Here is a 16748-nt window from a genome sequence, read left to right as displayed (position 1 = left end):
AATTTCTTTGGTCACTCAGCAAAGTAATTATTTAGAAATATGGGACAGAAGCATAATGTAGTATTAGTGTTTTGACTTAGGAACAGTCACCTCTGGAATCTCAATTATCAGGTCAGAAATGCATATACCAGCAAATCCACAAAACTTTGAGCTTGCAGTCCACCTCGCTAGAACCCACCTTGGCCACAAGCGTGCAGCAATGAGGCCGAGTTGGTTCCAGGAGGGTGTAAGAGCCAGCACACGCCGAGCCAGCGGTCAGCCGCCTGTCAATGTCGGCCCGGTCCCTTCGCGTCTGTGGCCCACATCAGTGCAGTTTGAGCAGCACTGTCGACACTGTCCAACTTCTGCCGGCTACTTTGTGGCCATGTTGATTCGGCTTCCGAGCCAGCCATGTAAAAGGGTTGCTCTGATTGGCTGTTTAGCTTGCCTATCTGTTGCCAAGAAGCACAGTCTAATAGTCAGATATTCCCGTAAGGAGATACAATCCTGGTAGTTAGTGTTTTGCCTCTGGATGCCTGAATCTAATAACTCAGTTTCTCCTTGTTTATCTACGCAGACCCAGGACTAACAGTGCCAGTGTCATTTTCAGCCTATTATCAAACACATTGTAGGTATATTATGAGATGTGTGAAAGAGTAGTGTAAAAATGGTAAGCAAAGGCTTTGTTTATGTTTAGTTTATGCAGAGCAGGTGAGGTCTCATCCATATCTCTCTAATTCACTTCTTTAGAATAATGTGCTATTGTGTATGTACTATTATCACCCGGAGAGAAGAAATACTCTTTTCTGATTGGCTGGCGGGGTGGCTTTTAATTCTGAATAACGGGACACCTGTGAAGTAGATCTGGTAAAAAAAGTTTAATTGCCGTTCAATATCAATGCTTATAAATGGTAACTATAACAACCATAGTAGGACGACGGTTGAGCCTGGAGGCAGGCTTCGCAACAATGGAACTGTAAACAAGCTAACTGTCCATGCTATCGTGCTGTTATAGGGCCAACGAAAGTTGTACAACAAGCTGAACGATTGAGCTTCTTTTTAAATGGAACCGCGTGTTTCCTTTGCTTTACAGTGGCAACCAGGTGATAAGCGGATAACGGCCTTCGAGGTGTGTCCATTTATACGGAATTAATGGACTCGGGCGGAGGCAACTCCGCTGCGCGTCAGGGAGTTCTTTGCCCCTCGCCCTCGCCCATTAATTCCGTATAACAGGACACCTCAGCGGCCGTTATCCCTTACTTAACTAGGATTATCACCCGGAGAGAAGAAATACTCTTTTCTGATTGGCTGGTGGGGTGGCTATTAATTCTGAATAACGGGACACCTATGAAGTAGATCTGGTAAAAAAAAAGGTTAATCACCGTTCCATATCAATGCTTATAAATGGTAAAATGGTTTATTATTAATATAATAATTAAAACCTTTGTTTAACCATGTTAGTGTCATTGAGATATAAATTCTCCTTTATGAGAGACCTGGCCAAGATAGCAGAACAAATAGGCAAAGACAACTCAAGTGCATTCCAGATTAAATAAAAGTGACACTAATTAAAACATTTGCACTGGATGGAGTCATGTTCTATGGTTTTAACACAACCTTTAAAGTCATTTAAGGAAATTAGACACTGTAGTTTGGGTGTTTTCTGTAGGTCATATAACAACCATAGTAGGACGTGGAACCCGAAAGCAGGCTTTGTAACAATGGGATCAACTCTAAACAAGTTAACTGTCCATGCTTTCGCTGTTAGGGCCAAAGAAAGATATACAACAAACTGAACAAGTCGGCTTCTTTTTAAACGGAACCACTTGTTTCCTTGCTATAAAGGCATGGCTATTGCCTAGTGGCAGATAGATAGATAGATAGATAGATAGATAGATAGATAGATAGATAGATAGATAGATACTTTATTGATCCCCAAGGGGAAATTCAGGAAATTCAGGCAACCGGGTGATAAGTGGGATAACGGCCTTCGAGGTGTCCTGTTATATGGAATTAATGGACTCGGGCGGAGGAAACTCCCCTTCACTGTGTGTCAGGGAGTTCTTTGCATCCCAGAGATGAATTTGGGGGGTTCTAGGCCTTAGTGTTGGGCCATTTTCTGTGATTGTGATTGTGCTTATAAATTCCCTAAACTATGGCCCATCAACCATTGTTGCTCTCTTGTATACCATCATGCAAAACCTGTTGTGTTTAAACTCACTAGCTGATGCTGTTCTGGGGAAGGATGCTAAGGGTATTCTGAAATCCTGCCTCTGCTGCCACCAGCTTACTAGGAGGCAGTCAGATACTTCCCCTCATCTGAGAAATTGAAGCTGAAGTTGTGAGCTAAAAGAGCAAAAGCATCTGTATAATCACTGACTATTTTCTTTTCTTTTGTTTGTGTGTTTTGTCCCAGTTTTAAAGAAATACTAATTTATTCATTTTTTTTTATATATATTTTTTTTTGGCCTTTAATGCCTTTAATTTACAGGACAGTAGAGAATGACAGGAAGCGAGTGGGAGAGAGAGTCAGGGTGGGATCCGGAAAAGACCACGGGGCGGGAATCGAATCCGGGTCGCCGGTGTACGGTGCAGGTGCCCCAGCCAGCCTCGCCACGGCTGGGGCCTAATTTATTCATTTTGATAATTTTCTATCTAGAAATCTACTGTACCACTGAGGAAATCAAGCAAGGGAAAGAGAAATCAGTATGAAAATGATCTACTGTTTTCTCTTTTGTCTTATAAAACATTTCATTGTCAAAGCATTGATTGAAAGCACAAAGGTGTTGTTAACCACTTCAGTATGTCTGTCAAGGAAGTTAAGAAAGTTTGCATGAAATACAAATGCACAATGTTGTAATTTGCAGGTCTGATGGAAAAGACACCAGACTCATAAGCCAACTGTTTTGCACCTACCAAACCACGGCTCTTTCAACTGAAGCAAATTAGAAACATGTTGTTTTAATTCAGACATATGAGTTTTTTATTTATCATTTAATATCTAAATGGCTGAACCCATTTACAGACCCCTGTGTCCCCATTGCGCATAATAACTCTAAGGATACCACATTGACCATTTTGAAATGAGATCTCCTGTTTCTTCTAAAAGACTCTCAGGAGAAATAAGGCGAGAAATAGATTGACAAGAAACACAAAGTACCGGTACATTGAGATATTCTTAAATTGAACTTAAATTGCACTCAGGCTGAGACCAGAAGAAGGCTATTTTGCAGCTGTCCAACCCCCCATTTGTTCTAAAATCAGTGGAACCTATAACTCTTAGTGCTTATTGCTTGAATATCTAGGCCATATTATATATGGTATGGCATATTACTTGAATATCTAGGTTGTATTATGTAGATGGTATAGCTTATTGCTTGAACATCTAGGCTTATTACATATGGTATGGCATATTGCTTGATTATCTAGGCTGTATTATTATGGTATGGCATATTGCTTGACTATCTAGGCTGTATTATTATGGTATGGCATATTGCTTGACTATCTAGGCTGTATTATTATGGTATGGCTTATTGCTTGACTATCTAGGCTGTATTATTATGGTATGGCTTATTGCTTGACTAGGCTGTATTATATATAGTATGGTGGTCCTGACTCCTGTCCCTCATCTGCAGCAGCGTCAGTGTGCCCTAAGTGTGAGGTCCCACCTGTTCCCAGATGCCGAGGTCTTTAATTCCTCAATGCACTGGCGGCATTCTGACAAGTTGTCTGAATCTTTATTTGCACACAAACACAAGCATGAGCAAGCACACGCACACAGAAGCAAACACACACAGACACACACACACACACACACACACACACATACTTATGTTGCAAGAGTAGGGGATGGAGTATTAGACGAAGACAAATTGGCAAGTGTGATTTACTTTTGCAGAGAGAATATGCAGGACTGAGTGGCGGCCGTATTTTGTACCGCTATGCTGTGCATCTAGTTTTATCCACCGACACACAGTGTTTGACTGCTTGTGGCAATGGATTTTAAAAAGAGGACCTGAATTGAATTGAAGAAACAACTTCTGCTGGGCAATGAATTCTGCCAATTCAACCACCAGTCCATTCCTCTGTCATTATCACTCTCTCGTTATCTGGGTTTCACTTTGGCTGCTCCTCAGGAATTCCTCAGAAATGTCTAAAAAATGAAAAACATGAAATTATCCTCCACAACCACGTTGTGTGTTTGTGCGTGTATCGTTTGTTTGTTGATTTGTCTGTAGAGATCACTATAGAGATTAGCGTGCATAACAATATACTTTTGCCTAGTGCATGGGTATGTGTGTGTGTGCGTCACTGCAAATGTGTGTGTGTGTGTGTGTGTGTATGTGTGTGTGCGCGTCACTGCAAATGTGTGTGTGTGTGTTTGTGTGTTCTCGTTGTTTCTTTCCTCGTTGTGACCATGACTTTCCCTTGAAATGTTTGAAATTGCAGTGTAAGTACAGTGGTGTGCATTACCAACTCTAAACTGACTGAAGCTCTAACCAGCTTAGCTCTGCAAAATCCACTCCACAAACAGCATGCTACAAGCTACACAGCACACCACTGAAGTTCTTTCTGATCCCTGGAAGGAAGAATGCATATGTTCAAATAGCTCCAGGTTGTTCCATGACCCTGCTATTGCAAGCCCCTCTCTAATAGCTAGTCTAGATCCGTATTACAGATATCTGGTCAAAATGTCATTACATACATCTTTATAGTCTCTTAAGAGATATCTGTAATTACATCAGAGGTTTCGGTAAGTTAGAGGAGGGTCTTTTCATAGGCTGGAGCAGCCTGCTATATGGTTTTACAGCTAATGTCGGTGCACAACATGAACTGTCAGTGAGAAATGCTTGAGAAATTGATTTAACAAAAAGGCAACTATTTCACCGTCTCCAAGTGTCTGGAGATAATAAATGTTTGATACAATGTAGATTTGGATAACTCTTGTTCCCTTCAAATTCCTTGATTATAAACATTTTTTATTTTATGACATCTTCTAACAATCTTATCATCCACAACAACCACCATTTCTTATGCTAACACTGTTCAAATGATTTCTTACACTTTTCAAATGATTTCTTTGCTGGGCAGATATGCACAACAATTCTGACAAATCATTTGACATATCTTCAAATTACAACTAGCAAAGATATGTTGATATCTGTTATATTCAATTTAGATAGTCAAATTCTTTTAATTTGGTCATTTAATGTTAAATCTGCTTGCCATATTGAGAATAGCTCCACTGATACTGTTTCCAAAATGCAGCAGTATTTCCTTTTTTACTTTGTCTTTCATCCCCTTTGTTCACTCTGTATTGCCTCTTTCACTCTACCCCCTCTCTCTCTCTTTCTTTCTCTCTCCTTCTCTTTCATTGGTCTTAGAATGTTGACATGTATTATTTTCAACATTTTCTCTTTGTCATTCTCACACACACACACACACACACACACACACACACACACACACACACACACACACACACACACACACACACACCTCCTGTACTGAGATATGTGTGTTTCTCCTGTATAGCTGCACCAGCTGGAGACTCAGGTGTTGGTGGCAGAGAAGCGAGCCTATGAAGCCAACCAGCAGGTAAAAACACAACAGGAGCATGTGTGTGTGTGTGTTGTGTGTGTGTGTGTGTGTGTGTGTGTGTGTGTGTGTGTGTGTGTGTGTGTGTGTGTGTGTGTGTGCTTATGTGTGTGTATGTATGTGTGTGTATGCATACATATATATGTGGAAACACAAAAGCTATAACGCAACTCTGTCTGACTGTGTGTGTGTGTGTGTCAGGTCCAGTGGATGGAGGAGCGTCTGAAGGCAGCTGATGGGAAACCTGGGGACTCTGAGCTGCATCTCTTTAAGCGCTGTCAGGAGCTCCAGTCCCTGCTGCAGGAGAAAGATGACCTCCTCACACTGCTCGAGCACCAGCTAGAAGAACAGGTGTGTGTGTGTGCATGTGTGTGTGTGTGTGTATGTGTGTGTGTGTGTGTGTGTGTGTGTGTGTGTGTTTTGTGTGTGTATTGTGTATATGCACGCATGTCTGTGTGTCTTATGCCGTGTGTTTCCACACATTCTCCTTGCACGCTGTTAACCATTCAGGTCTTCCTCTGTAGACCTTCATGTTGTATCCTCTAGAGGGCAGTAATGGGCTGATTTTGCCTCACACACTCAGAGGAAAGTCTCCAGACTGCACTGACTGTAACAACTACTTAACCTCTCCAGAGACAGACAGAGCTCTTCAACTGCTCAGGTCTAATCCGCAATTCAGTTGGACATTGAGGCTGTTGAATGTGTGAAATGAGATCCGATCAGTGTCATTTGGGAGGCTTTCATGGATGAGCACACTAACACTTTCTCCTGGTGTCCACTTCAGAAGCAGATCAGAGTACAGGACGCCAAGACTGTGGAGGAAAAAGCAGCCAAGATCAAAGAATGGGTGATGCTCAAACTCAAAGAGGTGTGTGTGCCTCTGTGTAGTCATTTGTGACAGTGTGTGACAGTTTAGAGACAGTGTGTGTGTGTGTGTGTGTGTGTGTGTGTGGCAGTGGCAGTGGCAGTGGCATGTGAGAGAGATTGGGTGAGATTGTGAGAGTACATATTGTATAAGCGTAACATTGACATACTGTATCTGTTCAAACTAAAAGTAAGTTAAATGTGAGTGTGTTGTTGTGCAGTTTGAGGTAGAAAACACCACCTTGAGGGAGACCAACCAGCAGCAAGGAGCTCAGATACTGGCTCTACAGAAACAACTACAAGGTACACATACACACACACACACACACACACACACACACACACACACACACACACACACATACACACACACACACACACACACACACACACACACACCCTCTTTCTCTTCACATGAATTGTCCTCCTTCCCCCCGTCCTCTCTATCCACTTCTCTCTCCTCCCTGCTCTCCTCTTTCCTCAGTCCTGGAGCAGATGAGATCAGGAGGTTCTGTCCAGTCTCGGCCCGGCGAGGCCCATCGCCTCAGCAGCCTGACATTCGGCTGTTTCCAGGTGCGGGGGAAGAGCCCGCAGGTCCTGACCGGCCCTCACTCCCCCCAGAGACCCATCTGCAGTGACCTGCAGCCCAGGAGCACGGACAGGAGACCTTCCGCAGGTCAGGGACAGGGGGCGCTCTTGGGTCATCTGCACTCGTAGACTCAGAGAGAGGGTGAAGCCCAGTGGAGTCATGTCTGATGCATGTCACTTACACATCTGGGGTCAGGATGGGGTCAGGATGGGGTCAGCGGGTTATCTGTTTCATGAGTTTCATGGTTGTGTCTTTGGCATCTCCCCTCTAGATCGGGATCGTCCAGATGGCTCAGTGGATGCAGAGGGTCTGTCCAGCGACCCCTCAGACATCCCCAGACTGGACGCACGTGCCGAGGGGGATCCCGGCCGAGGCGAGGGCTCTCCGTCCCGCGGTGCGGACTCCTCGACGGCGTCCCGGCCCGGCAGCGAGGCCTACCTGACGGCGTCGGACGACAGCAGCTCGCTCTTCGACGAGGACATGCAGCGCGCCGAGCGGCCCGCCCTCCTACTCCGCCCCCACCGCCTCCGCCCCGGCAACGACGACGACGACGACGATGACGACGAACCTGGTGACCCCAACGGCAACGGCGCGTCCTCCCCCGACGACCTGAGCCGCCGGTTCCAGTCGCAGCGTCTCGACTCGTTGTGCGATGCGGCTTCTGCCGCCATGGCGCCAAAGCCTGCGCCAAGGGCTCACCTCGGCTGCCCGGCGCCCCGATCCAGCCCGGGCGGCCAACCCAGCGTCCCCCAAGCAGCCCCGGCTACGCACGCCTGCGTCGGCAGGGGCCTCCGTGACGGGCGCGGGCCTCGCCAAGAGGCACCTCAGCCAGCCCATGCCCCCGCCACCTCCACTGCTGCTGTACACGGACTCAGCCCACGGGGGCCACACACACGCGCACACACACACACACACGCGCAACGCCATCAGCATGCTGCGCCCGCCGCGTCCACAGGAGACCGACCTGGACCAAGAGCAGGAGGACATGGACATGAGCGGAGACGCGGAGGAGGAAAGGGGGGAGGAGGAAAGGGAGGAGGAGGAGAAAGGAGAGAGAGAGGAGAGGGAGAAGAAGACTGGCCTGGCTCCAACAGAAGGGCCTGGGACTGAAGCGCCACAGTCACCCCCAAATTCAGTGCCAGCCAACAAACCCCCCACACCCCCACTGCATCGCTTCCCCTCATGGGTGAGTGGTGGAGGGAAGCTCTGGTGCTCTTCTTTAACATACAACATATTACCTGTTTGGACATGTGTCTTGTCTGTTAACTCGTGTTTAGTCCATGTCTAATTGCTATTAAACATAGTATTGTATATATCACAGTATATTTCATAGTCATTTTAATATTTAGATGTTTAGTAGAACAGTGAACGTGAATGTGACGGCTAAAATCACTGGTCTCATATTTATTAGCCGTTTTATGGACCCTTTCAAGAGAGTTCCATTATCAGCATCATAGTTGGCCCCACAAGACTTCCTTTTTAACATTCCATATGTTATCTTAATGCAGAGGAAGTAGATTGGGGCCCAAATAGAACGTTCAAGCATTGTTTTTGTTTACCTTGTTGAAAGGGTCTATAACCTGTTGACCGTTGCATGTTTCCTGTTCCCTTCAGGAGAGTCGTATCTATGCAGTGGCCAAGTCTGGCATCAGTTTGTGTGAGTCCTCTTGCACAAACGTGGCCAACAAAGGTGAAAAGATCATCATTCTGAATCATCATTGTCATTGTGAAATGGGGGTGCTTAAACCAGCGTTATACATGTTTTAGCTAGTTAGTCAGCCATTTTTAAGAGAAACTACCTGTAATGCCTCCATGGCCTGTGCTGTAGTTCACTAGGTGCAGTGTGGCTTTGTCCCTGTCCAGTCTATGGTTTCCTACTGCTCTCAGTAAAAGAACATCATATAGCCTGGTGGTGGATTGTCATGGCTGAATCAGGCTGGGTATTTGCCAAAGTGACCAGTCTATGTTGTGTTCTTCATGTAATGCCTGATGTCTTCCTTTAGATGCCAGTCAGAAATCATCCTATCCAGCAGTCCTACTCTACTCATCACTCATCTACAAGGACATGACCATGCCCACCTACACCACACTCAAAGGGGTAAATGTGTGTGTGTGTGGGTGTGGGTGTGTGTGTGTGTGTGTGGATGCATGTGTGTACAGTGTATATTCACAGCCAGGTTGACTGGCGTTATTGTACTGTAGCTTACTGGCATTTTCTGTATGTGTGTGTGTGTGTGTGTGTGTGTGTGTGTGTGTGTGTGTGTGTGTGTGTGTGTGTGTGTGTGTGTTCAGAGAGCGACTCTGCTCTGCAGCGATCTGTCGGACGAGTGCTGCAGCTCGTCAGAGGAGGAGAGTTCAGAGGAGTCGTGTGTGTCGGCCGGAGAAGACGGCTCCCTACGCAGCTCACACACCTCTGAGTCCAGCTCACACAAGGGCAGCCCGCGTACACTCAAGAGAGGTACACACACACACACACACACACACACACACACACACACACACACACACAAACATTGTGTCCAGATCACAGAGAAATACTAGACACATCTACTATAACCAGTGTTAGTGCCAAGCCTAATCGCTCACAGTCCTGTCTTTGTGTGTTTTATGGGTTTTGTGTGTGTGTGTGTGTGTGTGTGTGTGTGTGTGTGTGTGTGTGTGCGTGTGTATGTGTGTGTTTTTCTTTCACAGCTGTGTCCATGTCCTCTATGACCTCTGAGAGTGACTATGCCATCCCACCTGACGCCTACTCTACAGACACAGAGTGCTCTGAACCAGAACACAAATTGCCCAAGACCTGCTCAACGGCCTGTGATGGCGGAAAGAATGTGAGACTCTCACCCCTACTAAACATATCAATATATTTGCACAGCCATGCATTCACATGCACACTCTCCCTCTCTCTCTCACACACACACACACACACACACACACACACACACACACACACACACACACACACACACACACACACACACACACACACACACACACACACACACACACACACACACACACACGCCAAAGATACACTATCACAATACCTGCATACACACACACACACACACACACACACACACACACACACAGCATCAGTGCATTGTTACAAGCATGCGTATGTGTGTGTGTGTGTGTCACTATTAGGAGTCGATGGAGAAGTCTGGCTACCTGCTGAAGATGGTAAAGACCTGGAAGAAGACATGGAAGAGGCGCTGGTTTGTGCTAAAGGATGGAGAACTGCTCTACTACAAGTCACCAGTCAGTATAAGCAGCTCGTCACCACACAGAAACTTACACTTGCAAACAGACTAATGACTTGCAAGAAAGGCATGCTTAGTGCTACTGATGTATTCTTTTCTCACTGACACGAATGTGTGTGTGTGTGTGTGTGTGTGTGTTCCTCAATAAAGAGTGACGTGATACGTAAACCTCAGGGTCAGATAGAGCTCAGTGCCTCCAGCAGCATCTCCCGTGGTGATGGAAAGCAAATGCTTCAGGTATGTGGATGTGTGCCAGAATGTGTGTGCTTGGAGGTTGTTTCTGTGTGTTAACAAATCGATGTTAGGGATTATGTATTGTCCGCCGGTCAGTATAGGAAAATCAGTCCTGACAGGACGAACTCGGGGTCTTGCTTGCTTGGTCCTGAAGGGATTTTTCCTGACCAATGGACAATGCATTATCCCTCTGATTATACAGCTACTTACAAAAAAGAGAAAAGAAACTTCAAATCATTTGTCATTTGTGCAATTGTTTTCATGTTTCATGACTTCCACTGAGAGGAAAAAAGTTCTCCACACAAATAAAACTTTCAGGTTCTTGCTGACCCTTGCTTTTTATTACTTATACTGACTTTCAGTTCCATTATAATCCATCATGAATCATTGACAATATGTAGGCCTAGAGGGAAGTGAACAGAATACTTGTGGAATTATATGAAAAATGTGAACAAGAAGCAGGAAAACCTGTTGCCAATGGCAGTGGTCATTAACTTTTTGCAGTGGTCCGTATAAAAAATATACTAAATATATAATATACAACGTTGGGAGGTGAACAGGTGAACAAGGGTGAGTATAGACCTGCACCTAACCTGCTCGAGTATGTGTGTGTGTGTGTGTGTGTGTGTGTGTGTGTGTGTGTGTGTGTGTGTGTGTGGATGTATGTGTGTGTTAACAGGTGGTCACAGGTAAGCGTGTGTACAGTCTGAAGGCCGACTCTCCTAACCTGCTGGAGGAGTGGTTGCGGGTGCTACAGAGCGTGCTCCGAGTGAAGGCCGCCAGCCCCCTGTTCACCCAACCCGACGCCCGGCCCACCATAAAGGGTCACATGACCAAGGTGACCATGCCACCATCCAGCCAATCAGAATTCACCTGCCTTCACCACCACACCAAATTCACACATTTTTCCATCATAACAAACAATCCCATCCTGCGTTCTGTGTGTGCCTGCTGTGTCATCTCTCTCTCAGGTCAGGCATGGCTACAGCAAACGTGTGTGGTGTGCACTCTTTGGAAAGACCCTCTACTACTTCCGCAGTCAAGAGGACAAGGTATGTGTCTCCAACACATTTTACAAGACAATCTGTATGGAGACCATACAGTACCACCCCTTTGTTTTGTTTGTATGTGTGTGTGTGTGTGTGTGCGCAGGCGCAGGCTGGTGCAGGCATGGTGCGTGTGCAGGTGTGTGTGTGTGTGTGTCCATTATTCATGAGAAATGTCTATCTATCTGCATAAATATGATTATTATCATAATCTGCATTCCTAGTGGTATTTTTTATGTGTGTGTGTGTGTGTGTGTGTGTGTGTGTGTGTGTGTGTGTGTGTGTGTGTGTGTGTGGGTGCGGGTGTGTGTGTGTGTGTGTGTGTGTGTGTGTGTAGGTTCATAAGGGCACATTTCTCTTCCTATGCGTGTGTGTGAGATACAAATATGTTATCTGTCTACCTCGCAGTTTCCTCTGGGTCAGATCCGACTCTGGGAGGCTCGTGTGGAAGAGGTTGACCGATCCTGTGACTCTGAGGACCATAAGTGGGCGTTGCAGGAGGCCAAGTCCTCCATGTGTACCCTGTTAGTCCAGCCCCCAGGCCAGGGTCCCACGCACCTGCTCCTGGAGTCTCCGCAGGAGAAGGTGAGACCTCCGCAGAGGCGCTCCCAGCATGCAGTGCATGGAGCTATGACGGCTGTCTGCTTAGGGAGGGATTGTTTTGAGATTATCACCCGGAGAGAAGAAATAATCTTTTCTGATTGGCTGGTGGGGTGGCTATTAATTCTGAATAACGGGACACCTATGAAGTAGATCTGGTAAAAAAAAGTTAATCACCATTTCATATCAATGCTTATGAATGGTAACTATAACAACCATAGTAGAACGACAGTTGAGCCTGGAAGCAGGCTTCGCAACAATGGAATCCACTGTAAACAAGCTAACTGTCCATGTATTTTGAGGGATTGAATACAATGAGCACAGTACAAAAGGAATCTAAGACACTGGGGTCTAACTCCCAACCCTCTGGTGTCCCCTGACCACTAGACTACCACCGCCCAGTAGCTTCGTTGGTTCTCCCTTTCCTCCATTGTCTCTGTGTGTGTTTGTGTGTCTGTGCCCACTCATCAGGTTGCATGGCTGTACCATCTCTCAGTGGCGGCGGGCACCAGTGTGGGTCAGGTTGGCACTGAGTTTGAGCAGCTGGTGGGAAAACTGTTCAGTGTGGATGGAGACCCAGGTGAGTCAGAGATGTGTGTGTGTGTGTGTGTGTGTGTGTGTGTGTGTGTGTGTGTGTGTGTGTGTGTGTGTCTGCATGAGTCATCTCTAAATGGCAGTTTCAGATATGAATGGTGAAATTATTTGATATTTATAATCCCATTACACTGCTGTCATTATGACCACTGAAAGTAAGAACATAATTGTGTGTAATTTTGTGTTTTTGTAATTGTATCTTTCTTTGTGTGTGTGTGTGTGTGTGTGTGTGTGTGTGTGTGTGTGTGTGTGTGTGTGTGTGTGTGTGTGTGTGTGTGTTAGGTTCTCAGATCTGGAGGCATCCGGTGTTGTGTTTCAGTAAGGAGGCTCTCTGCTCCCCCCTCACCACCCTTCCCTCCAAAGCTCTCCAGACAGAGGCAGTCAAACTCTTCAAGGTGGGACGCTTACACACACACTCCAATGTGCACACATAATCACATCATTACACAAAAGGACAATCTAAAAGCAAGTCAACAGATGAATCAGACTCTTCTAATGGGAGGAAGCAGCTCGCTTTGTCAGCTTTATCAGCATATTCACAACACAGTTAGCCCGAGTTCCAGATTCTGATTGTAATGTCATCCTTGTCATCCACACACACACACACACACACACACACACACACACACACACACACGCATCACAATTAGTCATGGTCACAACAAAATTGCATGCATACCTTAGCTAGTACTCAAAACTGAATAGTCATCTTCTTGAGTAATTCCACATAAGAAGAGCCACTGGTGTTGTTGTCCATAGTTTCAGTGGTTGTGGTCCTGTGGGATTATTAGAAATGTTCTCAGTCACAGTCACCTTTACAGTAAATTTACATTACAGTAACATCTGTGTTTTCAACAAGGCCTCAGTGCCAGTCAAGGACAGAATAATTCCACAGACCCTAAATGGTTTCTTGTTAGTTTGTAGATGTATGTAAAACCACAGAGCAGTTTATTTGACAGTAGACAGGGATTGCACAATACACAGGTGACATTCCAGCTCTAAAGAGACACATGATAGTGAGTGACAAGTCAGAGAGAAAATATTACAACATCACGCTAAAGGAAAAATTGTTGAAGTTGACTCAGTGCTGTTATTTTCCGACTTGAGTTTACATGCTGAAACCAGTGAATAAAGAATCACTAGCCAGTTAGACAAGTGCCCAGTCAAGTATTTGATGACCACTGGTTTTGTAGCATGAGAAACGATACACGAGTCTTTAGGCATGACTGGAAAAATGTCTTCTTTGTTTCAGACATGTCAGCTGTTCATCAATGTGGCCATAGATGCACCTGCCATTGACTACCACGTGTCTCTGGCCCAGAGTGCTTTGCAGGTGTGCCTGACACACCCTGAGCTGCAGAATGAGTTCTATTGTCAGCTCATCAAGCAGACCAGGAAGAGACAACCGCCAGGACAACCAGGGCCCCTGCAGGTACACCCATCCACCACAAGGGGGGGAGGGGACGGACATGATGACATTACAGTGAACTCTCGGTGTATTGATGTCTATCATGGGATTTTCTATCGTAACCGAAGGACCTCCAACTCCACGTATAAAACTTGGGAAATCTTATGGAGATAGTATGATCTTGATCTAGATAAGGTGGTGTGATCTTGTGTGTTCTATGTCTGTTCTGAAATGAACTTTGTCTGTGTGTTTGCAGGGTTGGCAGTTCCTGGCGTTGTGTGTGGGCTTATTTATGCCCCAACACCCTTTCCTCTGGCTTCTGCATGTACACTTGAGCAAGCATGGAGACTTCAGGTGAACACCCATACACACACACACACACACACACACACACACACACACACACACACACACACACACACACACACATAAATCTTTTCCTGCTGTCATCATAATTACAGATAGACATGTTGTTGTCAAAGTTTTGTCATAATGTGATCTCTGTCAATGTTAGTCATGATCAGCTATCATCAGTCACAGTAAATAGACATCTGTTTGGAAATTAACTGTTTTTTAGACTGTATGAGCGGACATAGTCCGAGTGATCTTTGTAGCACACAGATGCCTCAACACAGCACAGTGTGTACATTATCTGTATGTGCACATTGTAGTGGAAATATCCTTAGTCAAACACAAACACTCCACACCAAAGAAGATGCTTCATTGACCAATTTGTGCTCTCCAGATTGAGTGACGTAAGACCCTGAAGTTCTACTATCTTCTCCATTAAAAAGTATTCCACCCACATTCTCTCTCTGTCTCTCTCTCTCTCTCTCTCTCTCTCTCTCTCTCTCTCTCTCTCTCTCTCTCTCTCTGTCTCAGGACGGAGGTGGGGAAGTATGCCATCTACTGCCAGCGTTCTCTGGAGCGCACCCAGCAGAGAGGGGAGCGCCAGGCACGGCCCTCCAGGATGGAGATCCTCTCCCTGCTGCTGAGGAACCCCTACCACCACTCACTGCCCTTCAGCGTGCCTGTGCACTTCCTCAACAACACCTACCAGGTCACAGGACACACACATACATACAAACATACATACATACATACACACACATAGATACACACACACACACACCCATGCCGACGCATCGCGACGCGCGACGCACGCAGGCGACGCACACACACACACACAACACACACACACACACAAACACACAAACACACACAAACAAACACACACACACACACACACACACACACACACAGACAGACACACACACACACACACAGACAGACATGTCTGGCAGTTATATTCCATGTATTCTTTAATGAGAGAGTAGTTCTTCTTTTGCTGTATATGCAGTATGTCCTGCCTCTACTCAGAGCTCTATGGGGTTATCTGCTTCCTCATGTCTACAGCACATACAGTACCATAGATATGAAATAACACAGTCTGTTCACCAGCCCTCAGTCTACATTCACTGGCCCTATCTGACTAGGAGAGAGCCTATACCACTTCAGGAGATTTAGCATGTGTTGGGTATTTACACCATCCAGCACTGGAACCGTGCTATGGTGCAGGGGCATGGTGATATTTTCGGTGGCAGTTCTCATTGTGGCCATCCTGAATAGATAAACAACAGAACAAACGTCCTCTTCCTGTATCGCACTGCTGGGAATGGATGTGTGTTTTCTGTGCTTTATGCCCAGATGGAGATGCTGCTGGTGATTATTTGTACTTATCTCTCTCTTCTCTCTCTCTTTCTCTTTTCTCTCTCTTTTTCTTTCTCTCTCTCTTCTCTCTTTCTCTCTTCTCTCTCTTTTTCTCTTTTCTCTCTCTTTTTCTTTCTCTCTCTTCTCTCTGTTCTCTCTTCTCTCTCTCTTCTCTCTCGGCCCTCTTTGGGGTGAGCAAAAGCATAACCCTGTTGTGTAGAACCTGTATTTAAAAGCATGACATCAGCACACACTTCCCATAAGTGCAAATATTTACACACACACACACACACACACACACACACACACAGACAAACTGTACTTCAAATGCACAGTTTAAACATTTATCTTTTTGAGGTTTGTTGAATACACAACACTAGTGTTCCTCATGGGTATCAACTCTGAGATTGTGTGTGTGTACCTTTGCACATGCATATGGGCTCATGTGTATAACAGTAGTGTGTGTGTGTGTGTGTGTGTGTGTGTGTGTGTGTGTGTGTGTGTGTGTGTGTGTCTGTGTGTCTGTGTGTAATAGGTGGTGAGCTTTGACGCCTCGACTACAGTTGAAGAGTTCCAGAGCCGTCTGAACCAAGACACATGCATTAGAAAGACCAGCCATTCTGGCTTCAGCCTCTACTCAGACGACCCGGCCGGACAAGACCTGGAGCACTACCTGCAGGGAGGCCTGAAGGTGACACACACACACACACACACACACACACACACACACATACACACACACACACTCACACATTCATACACATGATCATATTCATATTCATATTCAAGAATTCTTTCTCACAAAGACACGCGCACACACGTACGCAATGCGCATGCAGGCACAAACACATACACATACACACATA

The 16748-nt window shown here is 45.6% G+C and overlaps 1 protein-coding gene across 1 annotated transcript in view; it reads left to right on the top strand.

Moving 5' to 3' along the window:
- plekhh2 (pleckstrin homology domain containing, family H (with MyTH4 domain) member 2) overlaps window positions 1–16748 on the top strand; it is a 34975-nt gene that overhangs the window by 12197 nt on the left and 6030 nt on the right. Inside the window, 22 exon segments of the mRNA XM_048270469.1 lie at window positions 5515–5577; window positions 5779–5928; window positions 6362–6445; window positions 6663–6744; window positions 6926–7117; window positions 7302–7723; window positions 7725–8216; window positions 8645–8720; window positions 9034–9128; window positions 9323–9488; window positions 9722–9858; window positions 10175–10288; window positions 10441–10527; window positions 11204–11362; window positions 11496–11576; window positions 11979–12155; window positions 12642–12750; window positions 13047–13159; window positions 14017–14196; window positions 14429–14526; window positions 15055–15232; window positions 16418–16573. Coding sequence (XP_048126426.1) covers window positions 5515–5577; window positions 5779–5928; window positions 6362–6445; window positions 6663–6744; window positions 6926–7117; window positions 7302–7723; window positions 7725–8216; window positions 8645–8720; window positions 9034–9128; window positions 9323–9488; window positions 9722–9858; window positions 10175–10288; window positions 10441–10527; window positions 11204–11362; window positions 11496–11576; window positions 11979–12155; window positions 12642–12750; window positions 13047–13159; window positions 14017–14196; window positions 14429–14526; window positions 15055–15232; window positions 16418–16573 — 3411 coding nt within the window.

Source organism: Alosa alosa, chromosome 18 (assembly GCF_017589495.1).
Source record: "Alosa alosa isolate M-15738 ecotype Scorff River chromosome 18, AALO_Geno_1.1, whole genome shotgun sequence".
Lineage (NCBI taxonomy): Eukaryota > Metazoa > Chordata > Actinopteri > Clupeiformes > Clupeidae > Alosa > Alosa alosa.
Note: the sequence above shows the minus strand (reverse complement) of the source record. Positions and strands in the feature narration are given on the sequence as shown.